The sequence below is a fragment of the Myotis lucifugus genome, unplaced genomic scaffold (assembly GCF_000147115.1).
Source record: "Myotis lucifugus unplaced genomic scaffold, Myoluc2.0 scaffold_435, whole genome shotgun sequence".
NCBI lineage: Eukaryota > Metazoa > Chordata > Mammalia > Chiroptera > Vespertilionidae > Myotis > Myotis lucifugus.
In genome coordinates, this window is record NW_005871483.1 from 289,314 (window position 1) to 315,878 (window position 26,565).

General features: G+C 40.7%; 2 protein-coding genes and 1 non-coding gene across 9 annotated transcripts in view; 1 reads left to right on the forward strand and 2 right to left on the reverse strand.

The window, feature by feature from the left end:
* Positions 1-126: 126 nt before the first annotated feature.
* Positions 127-25,257, reverse strand: UTP18 (UTP18, small subunit processome component). Its single transcript, XM_006102849.2, has 14 exons — positions 24,876-25,257; positions 23,150-23,262; positions 20,710-20,808; positions 18,361-18,428; positions 16,494-16,582; positions 14,667-14,792; positions 14,388-14,562; positions 12,622-12,722; positions 12,248-12,338; positions 9,704-9,827; positions 8,529-8,703; positions 2,633-2,775; positions 1,278-1,316; positions 127-269 (listed from the first exon to the last, which is right to left on the reverse strand). The coding sequence occupies exons 1-13, from the start codon at positions 25,212-25,214 to the stop codon at positions 1,292-1,294; spliced, it is 1,668 nt and encodes a 555-aa protein (XP_006102911.1). The 5' UTR covers positions 25,215-25,257; the 3' UTR covers positions 127-269; positions 1,278-1,291.
* On the reverse strand, positions 18,157-18,263 carry LOC111823262. The gene has a single exon (XR_002826288.1). It is a non-coding gene; the product is annotated as a U6 spliceosomal RNA (small nuclear RNA).
* Positions 25,258-25,506: 249 nt separating the features above from the next.
* MBTD1 (mbt domain containing 1) overlaps positions 25,507-26,565 on the forward strand; it is a 45,683-nt gene continuing 44,624 nt past the window's right edge. For 4 of the 7 annotated variants that reach the window (XR_002826283.1, XM_023744197.1, XM_023744198.1 and 1 more), the window contains exon 1: positions 25,507-25,969. Coding sequence is in view for 2 of the 7 variants with exons in the window: in XM_023744197.1 (XP_023599965.1) it covers positions 25,949-25,969 (21 nt within the window). In the remaining 5 variants the exon portion in view is untranslated. The remainder of the gene's footprint in view (positions 25,970-26,565) is intronic. The other 3 variants (XM_023744199.1, XM_023744202.1, XM_023744203.1) reach the window with 1 other exon arrangement.

Here is a 26,565-nt window from a genome sequence, read left to right on the forward strand (position 1 = left end):
AGGGAAGAACCACATACATTTTTTTTCCATCTTTATTGTAAAAAGTATTACATATGTCCCCCCTTTCCCCCCCTCATTGACCCCTTCTATCCCACCCGTTCTCCCACATACATTTATTTTCAAACAAAAGTTGCCAAGTATTTATTATACATTTCTATTAACTTAAATATGTACAGTTGGCTCAAAAAATCATGATCCGTACATTATCACACATTCTGGAAAGCTTCTCAGATCTACCAGGATGGGCTTCTCTTGTGACTCGACTGAATCTGAGGAAAGAATAGAAGAAATCACACACCTGATGTATAACTGCTGGTCATCAACAAACATGTAAAAAACAAACAAACAAACAACATGTACTGACAATGTAATTTTCAGTGGCAAAATAGCTGGAGTGCTTTCCCCCAGTTAATGTTTTGCTCAATATTATTCTACTTTCAAAAATTCTTTCCTCTATTTAAATCTATATGCACTCCCAGTCTCTCCCCAACATGTATGAATCCCAAAGATCAAATCAGTCAATTGTAATGAATAGGCCCCCTGCAAAGCTCAGCCTCATGTCTACCATGTCTCATTTCAAAGGTCAAACCCTGGGAGAAGCAGCACGTCCTTCTGTTTTAAATTTTGGGCAGCAAAACTAATGACCAGACATTAACTAGGTCTATGACAATCTACTATTAACTAGCTACAGGGCAAGCACTTATAATCTCTCAAGAAACATATAGTATAAAGTAAGAGGATTTGAAGCTCCGGGAAGCTTTAATTCTATCTGAAGATACTTATCTCTCACTGTTCAGTCTCCTTTGTGGATTAAATGTTTAGTAATTACATTAGAGAGCTGACCTCAGAAGAAAAGGGCCAGATTACTATTGAAATTCCCAAGGACGCTCTGCCGGTGTGGCTCAGGGGTTGAGCAACAACCTATGAACTGAGATCATGGTTCGATTCCCAGTCAAGGCACATACCTGGGTTTTGGGCTCAATCCCCAGTGTGGGGCATGCAGAAGGCAGCTGATCAATGATTCTCATCATGTATGAGAATCTCCCTCTCCCTTCCTTTCTGAAATTTATTGATTTAAAGAAAAGAAAAAGAAATTCCCAAGGAAGATTCACGTCCAACCAGGCTCTTCCTGATCTACCTTCCGTCCCACTCCCCCAAAGGAATACATAGCCACACAGGGGCAAAGAAACAAAGATCAGCTAATGTGGTCCTTTTGCCACTGACAGCAATGGGTGTAACCTTAAAACCTGAAGAAGCAATTTTAAGGATTTTCTTACTTCAAATGATCTCTTTAGAAGTCTGAGTAATGGTGCAACCTGCAAAAGTAAAAGACAAATCATCTAAACAACTTTGTGATAACCCAGAGTACTGTCAATCAGATCACAGAAGGGCACTTAGGGATATTTTAAGGGGGTAGGAGGGTGGAGTATAATCAGTCATTCTCACCAGGCAGCTAGGCTGACTTCTCAATCGGACATTCTGAAGGAGTCTAATGCTAACACCTCAGATTTTAGATGAAAGTCTTAAGCTTGTCCCAAAGCATCAAATTGGGGTCTAAGAAATACCTGACCAGCCATACCCCAAGAAATGTTGTCAGTCCAACCTATTTGTCAGAAACTCTCACTGGAGAGCAACGCTCTGGTGGAAACGCTAATGGCCTGTGGGGCTTACTTAAACAAAAGAAAATTTCAGTTATAATAAACCGAAGGAAGAGAATTTCTAAGTGCAAGAAGACTCTATATTCTTTTATATAATCCAAACTGAAAGAATCACCAAAAATGATCTGAAATGAGGATGGAAAATATCAATTTTCCAGGTATAACCCATTTTCTTTTCAAAGTAAGTTGAACATGAAACCATATTGTTTGCTATATCCTTTTCACAGCTATATCCGCAAAGTCAATTTACATGCCTCCTTTTCTTCACTCCAGATTTCATTTTATTTCAAAAACAGACCTTCCCCAAAGCATATAAACATAAACGCAGGCTTCTATGCAGCACCCACTACCAACAGAAGGGAGCAAGGCGGCGGGGCTGTGATAGAAGTCACAGGTTTCCAGCTCTTCGGTTCTCCCTGAAGAGCCACCTGTCACAGAAATCTCCTGGCAACAATGCTACTAGATTTCACTTGGTCCTGCTCTATAGCCAAGTATATTGAGTGCAGAAAAGACCCTGGACAGAGCATAACTTTTGGATATCTTTGTGGTTAATGTCCTTATTTATAGCTTACAGCTGCAGGAAAAGAATTTTTTTTAAATGTAAATCTAATGAGTAAATAGCGAATTGCCAAATCAACATAAGGCACAAGAAAATGGCAATATTATTAAAGTGGCTACTTTTCCTCAATTTGACATTCTCAAAATACAGCTTACTCAACAAATAAAAAATAAAATTAAAACATCCCCAGGTGAACCTTTCTGCTAGTGCCATTTTATGGTTTTATGGTAGAAAAATGCACATTTTGTTAGATAATAGAGATGAGATGTCAAACTCTACACTCTACAATTAATAACTTATTGTAATTGATTACAGAATTAACAAATTATATGTAATTTGTTAACAATAGCATCTCTTCACACTTTCAAAGGAAGATTATAGATATTTCTGACTTTTACACATAAGTAATACCTACCTATACAGTAAGGCCCTGCCCTTTTCATTCCCCAAAGCAAAATATCCACTTCTTGGAGAAAAATCCATGGTATGCACAAGAGAAAGATTCTTCTGCTTAGAGACTGGGAAGTTTGAAAATACTGTACAGGAAGGAAGGTGAACCTGCAGGAAATAATGAAAAGCTTTACATTTCAACAACTGGGAACTCAAAAATTTTAATCTTCACTCTATCTTTTAGCTGGAACAAAAAGCTCATTTTGACTGTAGTACACATTAATGTAGCAAAATATTCCAAAATTAAAATTTGATTTTCAGCCGAAACCGGTTTGGCTCAGTGGATAGAGCGTCGGCCTGCGGACTGAGGGGTCCCGGGTTCGATTCCGGTCAAGGGCATGTACCTGGGTTGCGGGCACATAAGTCAATAGAAATACCCGTTAATGCTCTCACTTAATGACCACAGTAAAGAATACTAAAATCTGTCACAGGGAACGGTTCCTCTCTGTAAAAAATCAATAAAATATATTTAAAAAAAAAAAAAAAAAAAAAAATTTGATTTTCAAATTTGAGAGGGAAGGGAAGGAAGAGAAAAAAGCGTTTTCTTGATGTTTTTAAAGCTGCATCTAGCATGGTGCCTGGGAGATTCAAATGCTTGCCAAATAAATGAATAAGTCAATAGAAATACCCGTTAATGCTCTCACTTAATGACCACAGTAAAGAATACTAAAATCTGTCACAGGGAACGGATACTTTAAACATTATGAAGAGCCAAAACCGGTTCGGCTGGGTGGATAGAGCGTCGACCTGCGGACTGAGGGGTCCCGGGTTCGATTCCGGTCAAGGGCATGTACCTGGGTTGCGGGCACATCCCCAGTGGGAGATGTGCGGGAGGCAGCTGATCGGTGTTTCTCTCTCATCGATGTTTCTGGCTCTCTATCTCTCTCCCTTCCTCTCTGTGAAAAATCAATAAAATATATTTAAAAAAATAAAAATAAAAAATAAAAATAAACATTATGAAGAGTCTGATTTTACATGACTGAAGCCTCGGAAAAGCCATGCCACGTATTCCAATAGCATGTAACTTATTTTCTCGCTTTTACTTTTCAACTATGCCACACATCCTTTGCCTTTGGCAATCTCTCCTCAAGGAGGACTGGATCATGAAAACCTGGTTTCTCAAGTGAAACTGTGTTCTGATTTAGAGCTGAAAGCTCCCCTCAAGGCCAGGCCTAAGCACACAGGCACACAGCCTCTTTCTCCACGAGTCTCCGGGGAAAAAGGAGCCCAAGTCCAGGATAGGCGAGACAAGCCCTCACCCGGTTTGCAGATAAGTAAAACTCAAGCATGGAATCAGTTACCTTAAGCAGAATAGGACTTTTACAGCCTCACTTTCAAATGTTCTCTAGCTCTTCCAAGAAACACAGCACCCTCACATTCATACACAGTTTTATCATTCAGCCGGTTATCTTGGTAGTCTGCCATCCTCCACATTTCTAGATGAGACTTTAAACCATCCAATCAGGTGGTTTTCATAGACAAGTACCATTAATATATGCATTTGTCTATTAAACAGGTTTTAGTCAGTCACTTACCAGTATTAGATCCTACTCCCTGATATATACCTATGGACCATTATGTCAAGAAAGTATGTAGTGAATCCCCAAGTCATTTTTAATTATTCTCGACTTCTCCAGAAGACAGGCCTCACTGCATAGCATGGCATCAATGCAAAGGCATTAGTGCCAATGAGAAGTGGTCTTGACCCATTAAAGCTAAGAAGTTGGCAGTACCCAATTTGATCTTAACCTTTAAACTTCTTAAATACCACTCTGTATAGGGTCTTTAAAAAATTTAAATATATATATTAAAGTACATAATAAAGCACATTAGTATTTTAGGAGAGAAGCCACAATATGGATATTGCAGAAGGTTTTACGCTTAGTTTGGGAATGCAGGAATTACGAGTTTTGGCAAGTGGCTTGGCTTCTTAATTATTTTGTTTAGTTAGTATAAGTTTGCACCTCCAAGCATGCACCAACTTGAAAAGGTGATCCAAGGCGTCAGGGGAGCAGACCATCAGGAAATAACCACTTGCTGTAAGGGCCAAGGACAGAATTGCCCCAAGCCTTACTTTTACTTCCATCCTATATGTAACCTGCTCTTCAAACTATGCCCATATATTTGCTCATTAACTCTTCTGTCATGACTTGGAAGTTTGGGGACTGCTTTGACTCTTCCAAAACAAAATATACCGGAACCAACCTATCTACTTGAATGACTTCTTAAAGAGAAGTGTATTAAACTACCTTTTTATTTTCTAACTGAAATTGGAAAAAACAGCCTCCTAATTTGGATTCATGTTACTTTATACTTAAGTCAACTGCTTATTACAAATAGGAACTCCCTACAGGGCAAAAGTTGGGGTACAAGACATATAGTAATATTTTTAAAGCTAATTTTTAACAGAAGGTAGCTGTGTATTTTAGTAGCTAAATCAACAGAACAGAGTACCAAAATACTGTGGTAAATACACACACAACGCCTTAGATGTGGTGCCTTCATGCAACAAATAACCTACACACCGGTACAGAGTGGCCATGTACCGGTCTTTCTATTGGAGAATGAACATCAGCTTATCAACAACTCATTTTATCTCCTTACTGACTTGGCTATTGGGGGCAAAAACTAACAAACTGTTTACAATGTCCTCCCAAGAGACTCTATCTATGTGCAAATCCCCATTGTAATCTCTCGCTGCATTAGCACATCTTTCCTCAGACCTGTGACCTACCTGGTTAGAAGGTGGCAGTGCTCTAACCTCTATGGTTATCGTCATTTTAAGGTATAATTGAACAATTAAAACCAAACTTCTTTACTTTAGAAAGTTCCCTTTATCTCCAAACACACATCTGTCATTACATTTAAGGGCCCAGATATCAAAATTCAACAAGTAAAGCTTGCTCATCCTTAATTTAATAGATAAGAAGTTCTCCAACTTTCTACTACATCCAAGATTACAGATGTAATAACAATTTAACAAAAGGGTGGATTACAAACAAATATTTGGTAATACGCAGTTACAATCGGCCCGAGTTTACACGTTTCCCACACTCCACCGCAAATCTATATGAACCGAGTTAAAGACGGCTCCCGCGGAGTACGCGCAATTCACGCGAGCCGACTTAACTCGTTTCCCGCACTCCAAGTGTTAATTTAATAGATAAGAAGTTCTCCAACTTTCTACTACATCCAAGATTACAGATGTAATAACAATTTAACTTCCTGGTCTCTTAATGGCACAATGCTTTAGATTTATATTCACTGTGCTGTGCTGAGATAACAGAGCTGTTTGGATCGTTATGAGAATGCATTTAATGATGCTAACATTGTTTCACAGAGATATTCTGAAGTTGCTAGGCCCAGCTTCTTTCCATTAGATATTATGGTTGACTAACATTTAAAAAATGGGATTTGGCTGTTACTAATGAATTCCTTGTGTGATTTTACCACAATAAAACACCATAAATGCTGTCCTAATCACTGAAGCAAACTAGGCAGAATTTACTAGGCATCTTGCAGATATATTATGTCTGCCTGAGATAGATCCCATGGTTTTATAAAACAATTTACTACCACTGAAATGATCAATGATTAATATGTCCTAGTCCACCACCCCTATTAAAGGAATGGAGATTTTAAAGCTGACTTGAATTAGAACCTTCTCGTTTACCAAATGACTCATTCAACAGAGGCAATAAAACAATGCTGTATTTTTCAAACACTTTATTCTAGCAGAATCCTTTTCCTCCTCAAAGAAAGCGTTACGCAGAATGCCATATGTACCAGGTAACAGTGAGGCTGCTCTATGTGATACAGGTGGGAGCTGGGCCTCCTCCTTGACCTACGTGCCATCTGAAGTCCTGCACACATTCTAGGGCTCCGAGGAATTCAGTCAAAAAACTAAAGTGCTAGAAAAAATATGGAATCTAGACGTACAGTACTGCCCTTCACTAGCTGTGACTTTGAGTAAGTCAATTCTGAGAATTGTTATTTGACTCATTTTTTTGTAGAATTCTCTGTAAATCTTTGTAAACTATACACTATTATACAAAGCTGATGAAGCATGCCAGACTCTTTGCTGAATGAAAGGTAAAAATAACAGTCTGTGAAGTGCCTTCCACCTGGTAGTATACACATAATAATACACATAATATACAGTATTGCACAATGCAATACTGCCATTCAAAGTTCTATGCCATCTGTATACCTAGTGCCTAGAGCAAATAACCATTAAATGAGTGAAGAAACTGATTCTGCTTAAGGGGAAAGAAACTTACAGAGATGCAGTGACTTGTAAGCTGAGCTCTGAGACTGGGCAGAGAAGAGTTAACAGAGGCCTGAGGCTGCTTTCCTTAGAAAGGCCCACTACCCACAAGGGGGGCCCTGAGATGGTGTCTGGGAACTTGACTGGTACACAGTCCCCTACACTGATCTGAAACTTCCTCTAAGTGACCAGGGTGGCGCACTGCACTGAACACCTGCCTGTACCCCTGGGAGCCTAGAATTTTGGTACATGCTGGGCAGAGGGTCCCTACATATGATCAACCCCAATAAAAACGTTGGCACTGAGTCTCTAATGAGCTTCACTAGAAAACACTTAACATATGCTGTCACATCTCACTGGAGGAGTTACACGTGTCCGGTGATTCCACTGGGAGGGGACTGTTGAAGCCTGCGCCTGGTTTCCTCCGGACTTTGCCCCAGGCCGATTTTGCTCTGTATCCTTTCCCTGTTAACAACTCTTAGCCATAAGTGTGACTATATACCGAGTCCTGTGGTTCCTCCTACAAAATCACCAAACCTGGGAGGAGTCCTGGGGACTCCTAGTACAAAGGTATATTCACAAGCACTACCTAGCTATTTAAACTGCAATCTTTTAAAAAAAATATATTTCTCTTGACTTCAGACAGAGAGGGAGAGGAGGAGAGAGGAAGAGGGGGAGAGAGGGAGGAAAAGAGAAAAACATCAATGATGACAGATAATCATTTTTTAAAAATATTTCTACTGATTTCAGAGAGGAAGGGAGAGGGAGAGAGAGAGAGAAACATCAATGATAAGAGAGAATCATTGATCGGCCACCTCCTGCACACACCACACTGGGATTGAGCCCTTAACCCTGGCGTGTGTCCTGACTGGGAATTGAACCTCATGGTTCCTAGATCAGAGCTCAATCACTGAGCCACAACGGCCGGGCTAAACTGCAATCTTTTTACACAATTTATTTTCAAATCTAAAACTTGCCTCCACTTCACTAAGACAACATACCTCAGAAGGTAGGTGAGGAAAGAAAACTGAAGAGGAAAGAAGTGTTTGCCTTAAACATACTCCTTAATAATATGCTGAAAGAAAGAAACCTGTGAAAATGAAGAATAGCCACTTATGAAATTTAATAAAACAGTACAGCTTTCCCAAAACAACTGACATAATACAAATGTGGTGGCTACTGTGCATCTTTCCTACAACCACACCCAAAAGCGACAATACTAGTAATTTCTACATCAAAAGAAGCTACTCTTTAAAATAATACACTCTCACCGAAACCGGTTTGGCTCAGTGGATAGATAGAGCGTTGGCCTGCGGACTGAAAGGTCCCAGGTTCGATCCCGGTCAAGGGCATGTACCTGGGTTGCGGGCACATCCCCAGTAGGAGATGTGCAGGAGGCAGCTGGTCGATATTTCTCTCTCATCAATGTTTCTAACTCTCTATCTCTCTCCCTTCCTCTCTGTAAAAAATCAATAAAAAATATATTAAAAAAATAAAATAAAATAATACACTCTCCTTTCCTGTTATTTTTCCATGTCTTCAACTTAAATTTTAAAATTATCAATGATAAAAGGAAAAGGTAAAGAAATATTACCAATCTGACTGCTTCTTTCATTTTTTCTGAAGCAATTGCCAAGATTTCTGTGGTAGGATTGAAGGTCAAAGAAGAAACACCGGTAACCAAGTTCATTATAGCTTTTATCGGCTTTGGGTTTGTTTCTTGGAGACAAGAATCTTGACTGTATATGTTTACCACTCCACAGTTAGAACTGCAAAGAAAAAAGGGAATATGACAGGTTAAAACCAGCAAAGGGAAGAGCAAAGCCAAAGGGGCCAAGACGGTCCCGGGCCTATCTGAACATCTAGCCCCACCAGCTTATGCTTCTGGACAGCAAGACCCACTGGACCTCCCTCCCAGGGAGGATTTGACCAAAATCTCTTTAGGGATCAACTGTGTTTAGGCTAAGAAAGTCATAAAAATCCACTTCTCCAAGTTCTAAAACTACAGGTGCTGGTTGGTGGTTTGGTGGGTATGAATTACAGGTAAGTATTTAATGCCTCCTCCTCCCACCCTGGATCCTTAGAATCAAGCAGGGGAATGAAGCCATTGTTTTCCAGTGATCACACAAGAACGTCCTAGATCAGTGGTCGGCAAACTTCGGCTCTACAAACCGCGGCTGGTGAGCCACATGTGGCTCGCGAGCCACAGTTTGCCAACCACGGCCCTAGATAATACTTTCAAAATTTCTACAGTACTAACAAACAATATTTCCAAAGAACATATGTTTTTGGTTTATACCACCTAGCCAGATGAAGGCAAAAATGCTTTAAGTGCCTTTAAGGCTAAAACAAGTAACTAAAATAGTAATAGGAAAATTTGATGTGATCAAATAGATATTTCAAATATAAGAAAAATACATATGTTTTTGGTTTATACCACCTAGCCAGATGAAGGCAAAAATGCTTTAAGTGCCTTTAAGGCTAAAACAAGTAACTAAAATAGTAATAGGAAAATTTGATGTGATCAAATAGATATTTCAAATATAAGAAAAATACAATGAAACAAGGCAGTCCAGTGTTTTCTTTGCTAAAGAACAGATAAACCACCAATAATATTATAAGTCACTGCATTAAGACAACAAAATGTAAACAACCTGGGTTTACTGATTTCCTATTACTCAATAGTTTATAAACAGTACTTAAGCACCATTTAGAATATCCAATTCTTTAATATTTTCTCATTACCACAATGTGATTCTCTTTACTCACCCACAAGCCACATACTGTCCATTCCTAGATGCTGCAATGCTCAATCCATATAAACTGCCTTCATCAACAAACCTGTTCAGGCACTTCCTAGAGTTCACATCCCAAACGTAAACTTCCCCATCCGCTGAATGAAAGAGCCAAAGAAGGTTTGGTTAATTTTGTTTTAAACTTGAAAGGCAAGTGAACTGACTGATCTTAGTCCCTCTTGAACAGGACAAGGGACTACAAATAAATACCTACTACCAATAACCTAGATCTACAAAACTGGCCTAAAAATATTTCTTGCATACGTTCCCATGTATAGAAAACTGCATTCTCAATTAGTCATTAATAGTATCTTTAGATTTAGAGTGAACATCACAAACTCTTATCTTGAGTTGAGCTTTTAGAAAAAGCTTCTACATTTCACAGATTACTGGAGCAAATTTGAAAAAAAGAATAAAATAAAAGAATAAAATACTCACCAGCCCAGGTTTTCTAAGATCTATCAACAAGTATTAGAGCACCTAATATGTGAGGCTAGGTGATTTAGATGTCAGATTGATGATAATGTTGATGGTGAAGCAAAGGAAGTGAACTGATCCAGACCACAAGGAATTTATAACTTAATTAAGAAACTACACAATTTATCTATTACCAAATAATTTAAATAACAAGGAATGCTAAATATAAACAACCATAAATAGTTTTGAGAAGGGAGAATTTGTACAGGAAGAATATTAAATCTGAAGAGAACACAAATATTTTCGTAACAGAAATGGCCATCTAATTGCCAAAACCAGTCCTTAATTTTTTTTCTCACACCTATAGCCATCAGTATTGATGATCACCCTCTTCTCCACACCCAGTATCAATTTATTTCTATAATAACCCTACAAGTATCTCAAACATGGCTCTTCGCTCACCTATTTCAGCTCTTCCTTTTTTGTTTATATTGCTCTCAAGTTCACTGTTCTATATACTTTTATCCTCCTCATGGAATTGAATAAATCTCACTGTTTCTACTCTTTCCTTAACAAATAAAATCTCCCAGGCTGGCATACAGATTTAGGGTAGGTAGCAGGGAAATATAATTGGAAAATTTTAATAGCATCGTATTTCAAAACTTTGTTTTTCTGCAGGGTAATGGTACAATAAAGAAAGGTGTTTAAAGATTAGCTAGCAATCGACTAAAATGGAACAGAGGGATCAAGGGCAGAAAGGTCACCCAGAGAGCAAGTCTATTTAAATGATCACAAGTTGATGAAGACTTAAAGCAAAAGAGGCAACAATGAATCCATGAGGAAAAAGAAAAAAACTGATCAAGTTGAAAAGAGAAAAGGTAAATTATTTTTTCAATTATCCTTCTATCTCAAAACATTCTTTATAGGTAACAATATGAACAATATGATGTCAACCACATAAACTACTTCTTTCAGAAGAGAAAAGGAAGAGAGGAAAGAGAACAGGGGGGAATAACAAGTAAAATATAGGCAACCCCCCATTACCAAGACTCAACTTGTGATTACATCTTCCCTCCTTTTAGGGCCTTTCTTATGCTAAATTTGACCTCCATGGTGACCAAATTTGTAAATATTTTACATTCACATCCAATTCATATACCAAATCTCAGTACTCCTGCTGCCTCTCCACCTCTTCTCCCCAACTCTGACTCTCCCAGGGCCCAAGAGCCATTTCACTGGGATTATTACTCTCAACCAATATTTGTTCCGTACCTCTCAGAAAACCTAGGATAGGGACTATAGATACTGCTGACCTTCTTATATTAATTGGTTAAAAAAAAAAATCTAACTCAGTTTTGTGAAAGTTTGATTCTAGGCCAAAACAAAACTTAAATAAAAGTTAATGCTTAAGTTAATCTTCTTTTAAAACTTTAAAAAATGTTATAGTATCAAATGCTCCTTGCTGAGGTAAAATAAAAACTATGCTAAAAAGCCCTGCAGAGATTATGAGATGCCACTCCTGGGCAGAACCACTCAAACGCCCCCACTACCAAACAGCATGGACTACACTGAGATTGGGATGGCCCTCAAAATCCTTCAGGAAAGGGAGCAGGAGGCAAAGATGACGACACTGGTCAGAAAGGCAGAAGAGCAGGAAAGCACAAGATAAGGGAACATCAGGGATGATAAAGAGCTGGTCAATAGTGCTGCAGAATATCAGGAAAGAGGAGGTCTGAATTGCTTTCAGTGAACAATAAAGAAAATTCCAAACATTATACAAGTCACCAGGAGCTAAAAGAAAAGGGGTGATGATTCTACGTAACTTTCAAAAAGAAAGTCTTAGAATGACTCATCTTTTAAATAAGCATTTACTTTCCCTCTTTTCCTCAAACATGTTAGTGGTGTATGTTAAATGGTTAGCTCTTCACTATTATTAGCTAGTAAATGAGAAGGCCAATGGCAACAAAAAATGCATGCTAAAAACAAAACTGATTTGCTTACTAAAACATAAAGTCTAAAATCAAACACAATTTTTGATTAAACTTGAAATGTAAACACCTTCAAAGCTTCAAAGAAGCTTCTGATCATGTCATTAACTTACCCGAAGAGGCGTACACTTTCTTACTATCTGAAGAGAACGTGGATGCTGCAATCCTTCCATTTACTTTCATGCTACTAATCAATTCTTTAGTCTAAAAAAGTAATAAATATTGCTTATCAAATCGCTGGAGGAGGTGCACTGAAGAATCACACCTTGTAGCATAGGAACAACCAGTTCTCCATTTTGTAGCACCTACTCGGTGTTGTTTTTCCCTGTACCCCAAAGTTCTCCCCCAACTGCCCACAGCTTCTCCCCAAGTGCCACTCTGCTCCTCTACTTGGGATGCAGACTTACGGACACCATGAGTTATGGTTCAAGACCATCCCTGCACTAATGTCTTATCCTAGAAGAAGCAACGACTAATAATGCTTCACCTTCATTGACAGCAAATGAAAATATCCAGCAACGCCATTTATGAGCAAGAAGGACCCATCTGAGGAGACTTCGAAGCTCCTTACTATCTTCTCTTTCAAACCTGAGGAAGAAAGGGGAATCAATTAAATAAGGATTAATATGGTTTTCCATAAAGCTATCTTTCATTGACAATTGAGTGTTTCTGATCTTTTAAAATATCTAAGTACCTCAAATTAAACAAAACCTAGCCTCAGCCACTGAATAAGTCTGACCCTCCTTCCACTCTCCCTGAAAAACAATGGAAAAAAATATCTTCAGGTGAGGATTAACCAAAAAAAATTTTTTTAAAAAAAGGGTAACTGTATTTTCATCCAAAGCTTACAGTATATTATACTAGTTATATAGCGTTTTGCATTTAACCTCACAAAAAATAGTGATAATTGCTAGTATCAGTATTATAATTGCTCTTTACAAATGCTGGACCTTTCAAAATAAAAGTCAGATAAAATTTACAATGTGGCCTAAGGAAAGAAGATACAATGCTTTAAAGATGTCAAATACAAACCTTTTTATAGATTTGTGAAGATTTTTAGGTCAACTGCTGACAATTGATAAGAAAAGGGACGGCCAATTTCCATAGAATAGTAAGTGGGTTTGTGATAGGCAGTTAGATGGACATTTGGCCAGGTACAGGTCACTAGGGCGGAAAGCCTCAGGTGCCTACCAACAGGCAAAACTGGAAAAACAAGGACCTCGCCCCAGAGTAACCTTTCCTCCGTTAGCATATAGCTGGTCATGCAGTTTAGACCCCTTGACCTTTCTTATCATTGATCACGTGGCTCCGACTCTCTCCTGGCATGTCACTAGTCATGCATAGACACAGACCCCCTTGGAGAAGGAACAAGGGGCTGAAGAAGACTCCCAGGCAGGCCCTTGCATGACCACTCCCTTAAGCATTAACCCCTAGGGATAACATCGAAGCCTCAGTTTTGTTTCAGCTCCAGGACCAGAAAAGCAGCAGCGCCAGACAAAGAGATACCATGGCTGACATTAGGACCAGATAAACTGACTAATGACCCTCTGCCCTGGCACCAACCAATCACTGGAGACCACAACCCTGATTGAAGGAACACACCTGGAAAGCTGATGTATATTCTATTGAGACCCTCCCGAGATTTCCCAATAAATACCCCCGAGACAAGGATCTAGTGCATGCCTTAAAATACAGTCCAACCTCTAAAAGCAGTACTTTATTTCCTTTAAATGTAAACCAAAATTCTACCATAACAAACACTAGAATTAGAGGTTACCAAAATTTCCTGAAGAGCAGAGAGGTGAAATAATTTGATGAACCAAGTGAAACACACATCTTCTACCTCCCAGGCTCATGCTCTTCCCTCTGCATTAATTGCTAATTTTACAGACAAGTATTTGCAACTGCTTTTCTGGTCTAGGGGGATATATATTTCCAAATTACGATTTTCCCATAATAAGTGTTCAATGCAAAGCCAGTTCACTGTTTTCATTCAAACATTATTTCAACAATGCACTGACATTTTCTAAACAATACTATAACTAAAGAAACTTATTTTTAAGAATCCTATAGGGAGGGAGCATTTGATCTTGCTCCCCAGCATAAGTCATCATTTTGGCTCAAATAAATCCTTATAAAAATTCTCTTAAAATTATGAGGAGGAAACTAAGTGGCTGTAAATACTGTTAAATGAACTCAGCTATGGCTGGGGAGTTGGGGGATGACCAGCTATGTGTTCAACAGAAAGCTTACCTCTCACTTGATGTACTGGAATTAACTTTCCGGCCAGCATATCATAGACATAAAGCACCTTGCTGTGGGTACTTGTGGCTAAAACCTCTTCTCCATTAGCACTAAAACAAGCCTTAAAGATTGGAAACTTTTCCAAATAGATGCTCTGAATTTTAGGATTTGTTTTCCCATCAACCTGTAAGGAAGTACAAAATATTCCTTTTGGTTATTTCCATAGACCCTATATCCTGGTAGCAAACTTTTCACTCCAAGTCGTCATTTAAAAATGCAATGACATACCTGAAACAGTGATACAGAGTTATCTAGGGCAGCAACCATCACCACCTGAGCACCAGGATGGAACTGCACAGACGAGATCCGAGCAGTCGTAGGACGTTCAGCATTGGCATGTAGGCAGTTCTTCATCTATGGAAAAATAAAGCTGGAATTTTATCAATTCGAATGGGTTAACATTATTTTCTTTAGAGCATGAAGGAAAGACATTATAAAATAGTTTATTTGCAGAACAAAGCCCACTGGAATGGTACCAAAAGACCACAGCTCTGCTACCAACTAGCAGGTCATTTTACCATACAATAATCCATTTTTACTATCTATCAAATAAGGATTAGATTAAGCTCGTGGAGCACCAGGATACAGTCACTTCTCCAAGATGCACCCTATTGGTTTGGTTTTTTTTTTTTATCTTCATCTGAAGACATATTTTTATTGATTTTTGAAAGAGGAAGGGGGAGAAACATCAATGTGAGAAACATTGATTGGTTGCCTCCCATGTGCACCCCAATGGGGCATTGAACCTGCAACCTAGGTATGTGTCCTGACCAGGAATCGAACCCACAACCTTTTGGGATACACCCTATTTGGCTTAAAAGACTGACTTCCAGGGAAATTTTACCTAAAACTATGCAGCATCTTTGCATTCATGGCACAAAATAAGAGGTTCTATGATTAGCATGACGTACTTATGTTCTGCAGGGTGTGTGGTTGTTAGTTTAAAGTAATGACTATCTCATGCATCATTCGAACTACTTTCAATTATTTGTTTTTATAGGGTTTTCCTTCTATATTAAAATTTTAATTACATAAAAAACAAGGTATTATGTGTATGCTTTATAACCACTGAAGTTTAATTTTTTTGGTGACTCCATTATCAATGGAGGCGAATTCACCCTACGAGCTCAATGAATTGTCTTAAGGTGGGGGGAGACAGAATCACTTTTTCCTAATAATTTGTCACAATAGGGTCCCCTTCCCCATCCAAATATACATGCCACGGCTTTATAGTGGGGAAAAATATCCATGTCAAAGAGAGATGTGTCCATGTGACAGATGTTTAACTGAAGCACGGTGCTGGGTAGGCACTCGGTTACTGCAATGAACAAGCTAAATACAGTGATGAGTTAGAAAGTAATGAGTGTAGACCACTTTAGATACAGTGACCCGGAGAGACCTTTCTAAAGTGTCATTTGAGCAGAAGGGGAATAATGAGCTGGCTATTAGCAGCACCTGAAGAACAGACAGGCAGAAAGAAGAGCAAGAGCACAAGTTCTGAGGCAAGAAAGGACTCAGCTCATTCAAGAAACAGAAAGAAGGCCTGCATAGCTTGACTAGGAAACACGAAGAAAGGTCTGAGATGAAGTTTTGGATGTAGGCAGAAGCCAGACCATGAAGGGCAGCATAGACCATGAAAAGGAATATAGAAGTTTTCAAAACACAATGAAAAGTGACATAATGCTTTATTTTAAAAATATCTATATGAAGAGTAGTTCAGGAGGAAGCAAAGTGGACGGGGGAAACGAGTTACAAAGCTACTGCAGTAACCGGGGTGACAGAGGACAGCAGAATGAACTAGGCTGGTGCCAAGAGAAATAAAGAGAAATGCAAGAGGAGAAATCAAATAGGATTCCTAAAAGATTCCTAGGGACATCATTTAACTTTCTTGATCATTTTTGTAACAGATGAAAAACTAGCATAAGTATTTACCAAGGCAAAATGACAGCAAACACATTTAGTCCCACAGATAAAAGGAATCCATAGTTGTAAGTGGGAAGCATACTGAATTTCAGAGGTAATTAGCTGGGGAGGCCCAACTTCACTGACTCTCACCTTTAAGATTCCTTTAGGAAGAGAAGTCGATGTGGATATGAAATTCCCAGTCCTTTGCAATAAATCATCTTCATCCTCTTCACTTTCATCTAAGTCAAACAAACCCACAAGGCTGATCTTTAGAGTAACTGAGATGAGCATTACCTACCCCAGATGTCTATAGTTGAAACCTCAACTCCCTTACCAGCCTCCCAACCTTAACTACTTTATTTAAGCTGCAATTGGTAAAAGTAAAACAGCAAAATAAGTTTGAAACAGCAGAAAAGGATGACACAGAGCTCAATATATATGATCAAAATCAAGCCTGACTCTAGAATGAAAGACACACATTCACAGACAGTGACTAGAACAAGATGAAATGAAGTTGAAATAAACTCAGCATTTAATTTGAAAAGAATTCATATTGAGTTCTTTAGCAAAAGGGTGGACAGCAGAGCTAGCTTAACAGCTCTCATGAAAAAGAACTAGAACTGAAAGACCAATGTCAGCAAACTGCGTATTAGAACTTCAAAGAGAGCTAAGAGCACCCTGCTGTGGCTCAGTGGTTGAGCATTGACCCCTGAACCAGGAGGTCACAGTTCAATTCCTAGTCAGGGCACATGCTCAGGTTGCAGGCTGTCCCCAGTGCGGGGTGGGGTGGGGTGGGGGGGGGGTGTGCTGATGGATGATCCTCTCTCTTTATTAATGTTTCTATTTCTCTCTCCCTCTCCCTTCCTCTCTGAAATCAATAAAAATATGCATTAAAAAAAAGAGGGAGAAGAGAGAGTACATGATGTGATATATTTAAGCGGAGGCTAAATTATCATCTAACAGATGTTGTAGAAAAGGTTCTTGCAGTGAATAAAGTAAGCTACCACACTAAGATTCCCTCAACCTCTACAAGTATCTGGCTGGAAACCAGAAGACACACTTCTATTTAATAACAGGTTGAGTTTCCACAGCACTATATAAAACAAGTAGCTCCTTTGTATGGGGGCTCCCTGTCCTTTAGTACTATGAGGACTGATGGGTGTGGTGAAGGTGTACTTTACTACCATGAGGACTGACAGGTGGAGGAAGGGAGGAGAGGTGGTAATCAAACAGAAACTCATCAGATATCAAGGATGCTAAGGAAGGACTCCTGAATTATGTGGGAGGACTTATCTGGGACTCCCTAAAGGATTTCAAAGGTCAATTCCAAGTATAAAATTTATAACTCCAAGCACATAAATCAGATCTTGGCTTTGCCATTCATAGTTACATCTAAACTCAAGGATCTAAAAAGCAGGAAACAGTTATGGTACAAACCAAACTTAAAACCTGGAACTGAAAAATAAGTTTTTATAAAGTGACTAATCATCTGGGCTTGACCTGACATGTGCTCCTTAGGCAGACATCCCATTTCCTACTGGTCAGCTGAATTAGCTGCCAATGTCTTCAGAAGGGACTATGAATCAAGAAGTAACAGTACTACTCATTTTTCCTTAACCCTATGCCATAAGGCAACAGTTCTGTTGAGGAAAAAATCATAAAATCCATCCATTATGTCTTTACAGTGGAGAATATGCTGTTAAGCAAGCCTTACATTATTGCAAAAGGGCTTCCCTCAGAGAAATGGTGGACTTCAAAACCAGGTTGTTTTTTTTAAAAAGACATATTTGAAACACCAAGTTTTGTTTGTTTTTTAAATATGGAACGCTTCAGGAATTTGCGTGTCATCCTTGCACAGGGGCCATGCTAATCTTCTCTGTATCGTTCCAATTTTAGTATATGTGCTGCTGAAGTGAGCACGAAACACCAGGTTTTAATGAGCCTCATGAGAAAGCTCAAATAATAACAGAACAGGAATAGAACTTCTTTACTAATAAACAAAGGAATCAACACTTACCATCTGAAGATGCTTTCCGCTTATTAGTCTCTACCCAGGCAGGTACTCCCCCCATGGCATGCTGAAATCTAAGCAAAAAACATGAAAAATGTGTATGGTAACCACTGTATGTTCATAGAGCATGATACATTTAAAGAATACAGGTAAGACCATCCTTGAGAACATGTTCATATTCTCTTCCAAAGAAGAGAACAAAAAGAACAAAATAGTCCCAATGAACTTATTTGGAAACTTTCATGAATCTCTATCTAAACTAGTCCTGGATACAGGACACCTGGATACATATTTGTTGTTAATTATTTACATCTAGTTATATGGTTGTCTTATTTGCTCATTTCAACACATCCGAGATCTTGGGACTCATCCCAGATGCTGAGCCCTACCATCACCAGGATTTCCCCTTGAAGGAATTTTTTAAAAACCCCGGCACAGAGAAAAAGATCAGACTTGAAAGAGGCTGAAACAACTAGAATTGGAGGGGCGGTAGACTGTAGATGAGAAAGAGTTCCAGAAACCTGCACAGTAGTTGGCAGACACTTCTGCTGAATACTAAGCTGCACACTCATAGGATGAAAACTCCATGAGGTGAGGCCAACAACTACCAAGGAGCTGTAAGTTGCACAATACCAAAGCTCAGGCACTGGAGTTCCAACCAATTAGAGAAGGTCCTTACTGAACACTGGGCATTCAGTAAGAGATGCCAGGAAGGGCATACCTTAGTAATGGAGCTAAACCAGCCTGGAGTATAATACACTACTCTAGAACAAAGCTAAAAAGAAACCTTTTAAAGGATCAAACTGATCTCTGAGCCAATTAATAGCCCACCAACACAAAGTTTAATAGTCATTAAAAAAACAAAAAACAGCCCGGCAGGTATGGCTCAGTGGTTGAGTGTCCCATGCACCAAGAGGTCACTGGGTCCATTCCTGGTCAGAGTTCCAGGCTTGATCCCCAGCAGGGGGTGTGCAAGAGGCAGCCAATAGATGTTGATGTTTCTCTCGCGTTGATGTTTCTATCTCTATCTCTCCCTCTCCCTCCCCCTCTCCCTCTCTCTCTAAAATCAATACAATTTTTTTTAAAAAGCAAAAAGCAAAACCCAGACACTGAAGTTAACACACACTTCTCAGAATCCAAAATTACTAGACATGCATAGAAGCAGAAAAATGTGACCCATAACCAGAAAAGTCAGTCAATAGAAACAGACACAAGAATGACAGACATAACAGGATTAGCGCACCAGGACTTTAAAATAGCTAATACAAAAATATTCAAGTATTTAAAGGAAGTTTAACATAACAAAAGGGAAATAGAAACTAAACAAAATACAACAAAGTCTCAAGCTGAAAAGATCTTCTAAAGCTGAAAAAAATATAAAAATACAAAAATAAATAATAATAAAGCTGAAAAAATATAACACCTGAAATACTGTAATAGAGTCACTAAATGGGCTTAACAGATTCAAAAGAGTACATACTGTATATGTCATTGATGACACTCTGGAAAAAAACAAATCTGTAGGGACAGAAAATATCAGTGGTTGTCGGGACTAAAGGGGTTAGAAGTTGAGGCGAGAGGGTAGACTACCAAGGGTAGTATAAGAGAACTTTTGGGAGTGATGGCAATGGTCTATATTTTGATACTTATCTTAATTATTGTGGTGCTTACATGACTATGTATTTAACAAAATTCATAAAGATACTTTGAAAGAGTGAATTTTACTGTAAATTATACTTCAATAAACCTACTTTTTAAAAAAGTAATAATGCAATAAACCTCTAGAAATGCTTTTAAATGTCGGTACAAACAAAAATAAAATATTTTCTTTCAACAACAAAGATAATAATAAATAAAATAAAAAACAAAAATATTTTTAATATTTTTCAATGTTTGCCCTGGCCACACAGTGTGGTTCAGTTGGTTGGACTGTTTGTTGGTCCATACACCAAAAAAAAAAAAAAGATCTGTAAGTTTGAACTGGAAGAATCAATATGAAATCATTATGTTAAAATATACACAAATTTCCTAGCTCTGTTCAACGAAAAGAGCTTGGAAAGTGTGAAAAAGAGATGGCTTACTATATACAAAGGAACAAGCAAGTAAGCAACATTATCATTGACTATGATATCTGGGTGATAGGATTACAAGTTTTTTCCAAAATTTTTTTGTGCTTGTATTTCATCTTCCCCAAAATACTGAAATTTAATCATGTCTTCCAACAGCAATGCTCGTACTGTTTCAAAATGGAAATCATATTACCCAAGAAGCTATTACAACCAAAGACTGAGCGATCAAAATAAACTACTGGTTATAAAGACCTTCTCATTAAGTCATATGAAAAAGGATACTTACTCTTCCTTAAGTCTCTTTTGAAGCTCATTCTTTGAAAGTTTATTTTCACTGGCATTTTTCATCATATCTTTCCGAAAACGATTGTTCATCATGTCAACCCTATAAAAAACAGAACAGCATGGTTTAACTGACTTTTAAAGAACTAATATAAAAAACAACTGTTGTCTTTAGTAGTTTGAGAAAACTAACTTAATTGAACAATATGTCAAAACTTCTAAGATATGGAACATCTGAGACGCACATTCTCTATTTTCCCCAAAACAAATAAAAAGAAGTCTCCAACATTTTACACTATACAACTTACCCTTTGAAGAGCTAATATTTCAAATACATAATGACTTTAGACACAGCTTATGCCATTCACCTAAATAAAATCCAGGTAAAATAAAAAATTAAATTATTTTTTTAAAAAACTTGAAATACTATGAAGGAAAAATATAGGCACCCATTTATCGCTCTCTGATGGACTTTTTACTTTTTAACAACAACAAAAAAAAGAAAAAGATTCCTAGACTTGACCATATAAAAACTTAAATATTCTATCAGATATTTTAAAAAGCATTAAAAGGCAAACAGAAAGCTCAGAGAAAAACCTACAATAAATTTGACATATAAAGGTTTGAAATTCTCAACGTGTAAGGAGCTGATAAAGCAAGATCATTAAGAAACAGTCTCATCTGCCATTTGTGACGTGAGTGAACCTGGAGACATTATGCTAAGTGAAATAAGACAGACAGAGCCTGGCGGTGTTGCTCAGTGGTTGAGTGTCGACCTATGAACCAGAACATCACATTTGGAGTCCCAGACAGGGCAAATGCCTGGGCTGTGGGCTCAATTCCCAGTGTGAGGCATGCAGGAGGCAGCAGATCAATAATTCTCTCTAGATGTTTCTCTCTCTTTCCCCCTCTCCCTTCCTCTCTGAAAGCAATAAAAATATATTTACAGGGGGGAAAAAATACTGAATGATCTCTTTGTATGTGGAATCTAAAAGGCAGACCACATAGAAGCAGAAAGTAAATGGTAGTTACCAGGGATGGGGAGGTGAGGAAAATGGGAGAGATGTTGGTCAAAACTGCAATTATATAGAATGAATAAGTCTAGAGAGCAAATGTACAGCATAATGACTACACTTAATATTACTGCGTTGTATAGTGGAAATTTACTGAGAGAGTAGATTTCAGGGACTCTCACCACACACAAAAAATGGAAACTATATGAGAAGGATATGTTACTTAGCTTGACTAGTAATCATTTTACTACAAAATATCATGTTGTACCCTTAAATACATATAATTTCTACTAAATAAAGTCTCTACAGTAAACAAATAAACAAAGCCATAATAGAGGACATTTTAAGAAACACCAATGAAAAATGTTTTCTCAGCACTAAGTATATATTTTCCACCCATTAAACTCACAAAGTCTGAAAAAAGCATTGCTTGTAAGAATGAAATGCAATGGGCACCTTTTAATGGGACGATAAATTGGTAGGACCTCATGCTCAGTCTAACAGTGTTCATCAAGAGCCTTAAAAAATGCCTGTGCTCGTTAAGTAATTCTATCATAATCTTTCTTAAATAATTAGAAAAGTGAGTCAATGTTTATGCTCAAATGTGTATCTCAACATTAATTTTTTTAAAGGGGGAAAAAAAACTATCCATCCATTAACAGCTATGGAAATTACGGTAAATTCATACAATGGACTATAATACAACCCTTTTTAAATGTTTATGAAGGTATTTCTTTTTCAAGTGGGGAAAAATACTTGTGTCATTTCATCTACTAAAGTACATATTGTGTATACAGATTTTTTAGTCTTTTCTCAGTTTTAGGCATTGTGCTAAGAGCTCTACATATACTACTTCATTAAATCTCAAGAGCCTTTTGATATAATTACTATCATTATCTCCATTTCACAAAGGAGAAAAGGTAGTTCCAAACTTGCCCAATGATCAGTTAGGAACTGGCCAAATTAAGAGGCAAAATCAGGTCTAGACAACACAGAAGAGAAGCCGAAACCGGTTTGGCTCAGTGGATAGAGCGTCAGCCTGCAGACTGAAGGGTCCCGGGTTCGAGTCCGGTCAGGGGCATGTGCCTGGGTTGCGGGCACATCCCCAGTGGAGGATGTGCAGGAGGTGGCTGATCGATGTTTCTCTCTCATCGATGTTTCTAACTCTCTATCTCTCTCCCTTCCTCTCTGTAAAAAATCAATAAAATATATTTAAAAAAAAAAAAAAAGAAGAGAAGAGAAAGGGAGGGTAGTACGCCAACATGTTAACCTCGGTGGCAAGATTATGAATGACCTTTTCTCTCCTATACTTTCCAATATTTTTCAAATCTTCACATAATCACATATTCGTAAAAAGAACTTTTTTTAAACCTGCGATATAACTCTTAAAGTATTCAGAGAGATTCCGGAAGAAAACATTTGGCAACTTACATTTCCTCATCTTCATCTTCTTCATCCACCCAAACTGGCTTCTTCTGAGGTGGAAAATTATCTTTTGCTTCATTCTCCACCTCTGAGTCTCCTGAGTCTTCCTGTACTTGAACCTAGAGAAGAAAAAAGGCCCTCAAGCACTAAGTTTTTCATGTCCCACGGTGACAGACACGTAAACCTTGGAAGTTACATGGCTTGTAGAATGTTTTGCTTTCACAGCCCTCTGATAAAATAGTAAGACAGAATGCTATCACAGCAAAGGCTGGAGGGAAAAATAGGAAATGAGGAAGTTCGAGAAATGAGGAAGTTCGAGAAAGGTACCACACACTGGACAGGCGGGGTAAGATGGAACAGTCAAGGAGAGAACATCAACATGCTCAAAGGAAAAGACCAAGCAAGACAAGAACAACAAAAGGTAAACTGACAGATGAGGAAAGGAGCAGGAAAAACGCCAGAACTACAGAAATTACGGGACCAGAGGCAGACTAGAATCAAAGATAAAATCACATGACTGAATGTCATAATTTCATATTCTTAAACATACCTCTTCTCCATTTCTTCTGTCATTCCTGACCCCATCCCTTTTCCAGAAATGCTATACTGTACTATCAAGTCTAAATCTAGACCACACACTACCTGAAGTGAGCTTGAGCTTTCCCCAAACCACAGGGTAGAAATAAACAAATTATTCCTACTGGCTGTTACCCACCTACGACCTTACGAAGCCCAATAAATCCCACCTCACATGGACAGTTTCTTTTCCTGACTAGGGAAGAGTCACACGGTTCAGCATTTTTCCAATAGTAGCTCCTTATCTCCCTACTAGATGAGGCACCCAAAGGGGTTTCTGGCCATCAGCTGTTACTTGCTGGGTCCACGCTCATTTAGCAAACCGCCATCATCAGTGAGGTCCTGCGTGGCCACCCTTCTGTCCCCACACTTATCTCCCTTTTCCCGAATGCTTTTTTTCTCTCTTCAGCACTTGTCATTGAGAACTTTACAGTACTTCTCTCCTTTATCTTATGCCTCTGCCACAATACGTAAGCTCCAGGAGGGCAGAGATTTTTGTCATTTTTCCCCCATTGCTGTTCCTGCTCCGGTGCCCAGAACAATGCCTGGGGCTCCTTATCTTCGAATAAAAAGCCAAATATATAACAAAAGATGATTTTTTTTAAGTGTGCAAAAACAGGATTTTCATTGCTAAGAAAAAATACCTGGCACCTAACAGGCTCCCAAATATTTGCTGAACAGACGAATACGTGATCGTTCTCAACGTTGGAGAGAAAATCATTTGGAGAAATGTTAACACGCAGATTCCCAGGCCCGTGCCCACGAATTCTAATTCCACAAACCCAAGTGGAACTCCTGAATCACCGCCAGGTACGGAGGCAGGCGATCGGACGACCCCGAGGGAGGAACACGGAGTATGAGGACGCGCGGGGCTGAACCACGAAAGATGCTCCCGACTACAGCCGCCAAACACATAGGTGTTGCGCGCCCGCTGGGTACCAGGGCAGCAGCTCCCACGCCGGCGGGGAAGGCGCGGTCTCCGCCCTCCCGAGACCCTTCCGCCAGGCCCCCCTCGGCGCCCGCGTTCTCCCCGCTCCCTCCCACCTGGGTCTCCCCGGCGCCGCAGGTCGCCCAGGCTCCGCCTCCGGAGGTTCGCCGCCCACCGCGCGCCCCGCCCGAGCGCGCCCAGCCCGCCGCGCGCCGCGGCCTCTCTCACCCGCGGGCCTCGCAAACGCCGCAGCAGCGCGTCCTCGTTGTCCGCGGCGTCGCCGAAAACCAGCTCCTCCAGGCACCGCTCCACGGCCGGCTTGTCCTCCTCCAGCGTCAGGCGGTGCAGCTCCCGGAGCCGGCTCTCCTCCGCCGCCGCGATCGTGATCGCAGCGGCCGCTGCTCTCGGCCCGGCCGGCGGTTTCCGCTGGGATGAATAAGCAGCCTTTCGGGGCGGCCCGCCCGGCCCCGCTCCGGCTTTCCTGTCCGGCTTCATTGGGATCTTCCGGTTCGGCCTCGATCCGGTTCTCCGCTCCGGTTTCGTTCGGCTCCTCCGTTCGGGTGGCATCGTTGGCTTGGAGAAGAAACGCAGGCGCTCACGTGGAGCCTCCGTGCGCGTGCGCCGAGGCGCGGAGCGGTCCGCGGCGGCCGAGGCCCCCGGGGGCCGGAAGGAGCATGCGCAGCCGGCTAGCACGTGACCACCACTCTCGCCCGACGTAACGCCCACTCCCCGCACGAGCCCCTCCCGTGTGGGAGTTCCTCGGGGAGGAACAATCTTCCGGGTGGAGGGGGAGGCGGCGTGACTGGAGTGGAAAATTTTTTTCCGACACAACTTAGCAGCGGCCACTGATTGAAAGGAGCACGAGGAAGCCAGAGTGTGAACTCAGATGACGGCATGAAACGTTTCCTCTTCCTCCTGACTTTTTAGCCGCGCCACTTAACGCGAGCCCCTACTGTATTTTCCACCCCTCCGTCTTGGTACGGCCCTAGGAGTACGGAGCCTGCCGAGGGTCCCACGCTGGACGCGAGCGAGGAGGGTATGTAGGGAAGTGGGCCAATCGGGGCGCGGGTCACGGCGCAGGCGCGCTGGGGAGGGAGGGCTATGCTAATGTTGTTGATATCCTGGGGCCACCCTAGTTAAAGGGGGGAAATCCGGGGGCTGCCGCAGCCGCCACGGGTCTGGGCCCAGCCGGGGCACCCCTGGAGTCGCCGTTGCCCCGGGGAGAGGTGCCTGCCCCCCAGCTCGGGGAGGGGGCGCCGCGGGCCTGGGGAGCACGGACCACCCCGACCCATGAGGCCCTGATGGAAAACACAAAGGATCTGGTGAGAGCCGAGCGCGGCAGCCGCTTTGTGTGCCAGGCGAGGGGGCGACGCCTGCAGCTCCCCGACCCCAGGAGCCCCCGCAGCTCTTTGACCCCGCTCCCAGGCCTGCTCCTCCGTCCCACGCCCCCTCCGCCCCCGGAGCTCCCCTCCCCCTACCGGCCGTTAAACGATTCGGGGGGGTTCCCCTCCCCCCACCTCCCCAGCCCCGGATCCGTCGGGGTTCTCTCTCTATACGCTCTCTCTGCACTCTCTGGAGGAAAACATTGGGGAGAAAGTTTTCTCCGCGTCCCGTCCCCTCCCCCTGCGGCTCCGGCTGGTGGAGGGGGGAGGCGAGACCTGTGACTTCCACTTTGTTGAGCCGCCCCGGGTGGGCGAGAGGCGTCCTCGCTTCCCCGAGGGGCCGGGGCGGCGGGGCTGCGCTCGGGGACGGAGCTTCCCGCCGCCTCGGGCCGGTGCCGCGAGCATTTGCACCTTTGAGGTGAATGTTGATAAGGGGGCCGGGGTGGGCACTTGTGGAAAGCCAAAGTGGGGAATGAGGTTCGGGGAAACCAGCCCGCCCCGGGCTGGCGTTAAATTTATAAATAAAAAGGGTTTCT

Bases quoted from the DNA above. Each gene is read 5' to 3' on its own strand.
- UTP18 (XM_006102849.2), bottom strand. From the start codon at position 25,214: ATGCCACCCGAACGGAGGAGCCGAACGAAACCGGAGCGGAGAACCGGA. The intron at 23,263-24,875 runs GTGAGAGAGGCC...TTTCTTCTCTAG, and splicing joins GGCGTTTGCGAGGCCCGCGG to GTTCAAGTACAGGAAGACTC. The intron at 12,339-12,621 runs GTGAAGCATTAT...TTACTTTTTTAG, and splicing joins TTCATTTGCTGTCAATGAAG to ACTAAAGAATTGATTAGTAG.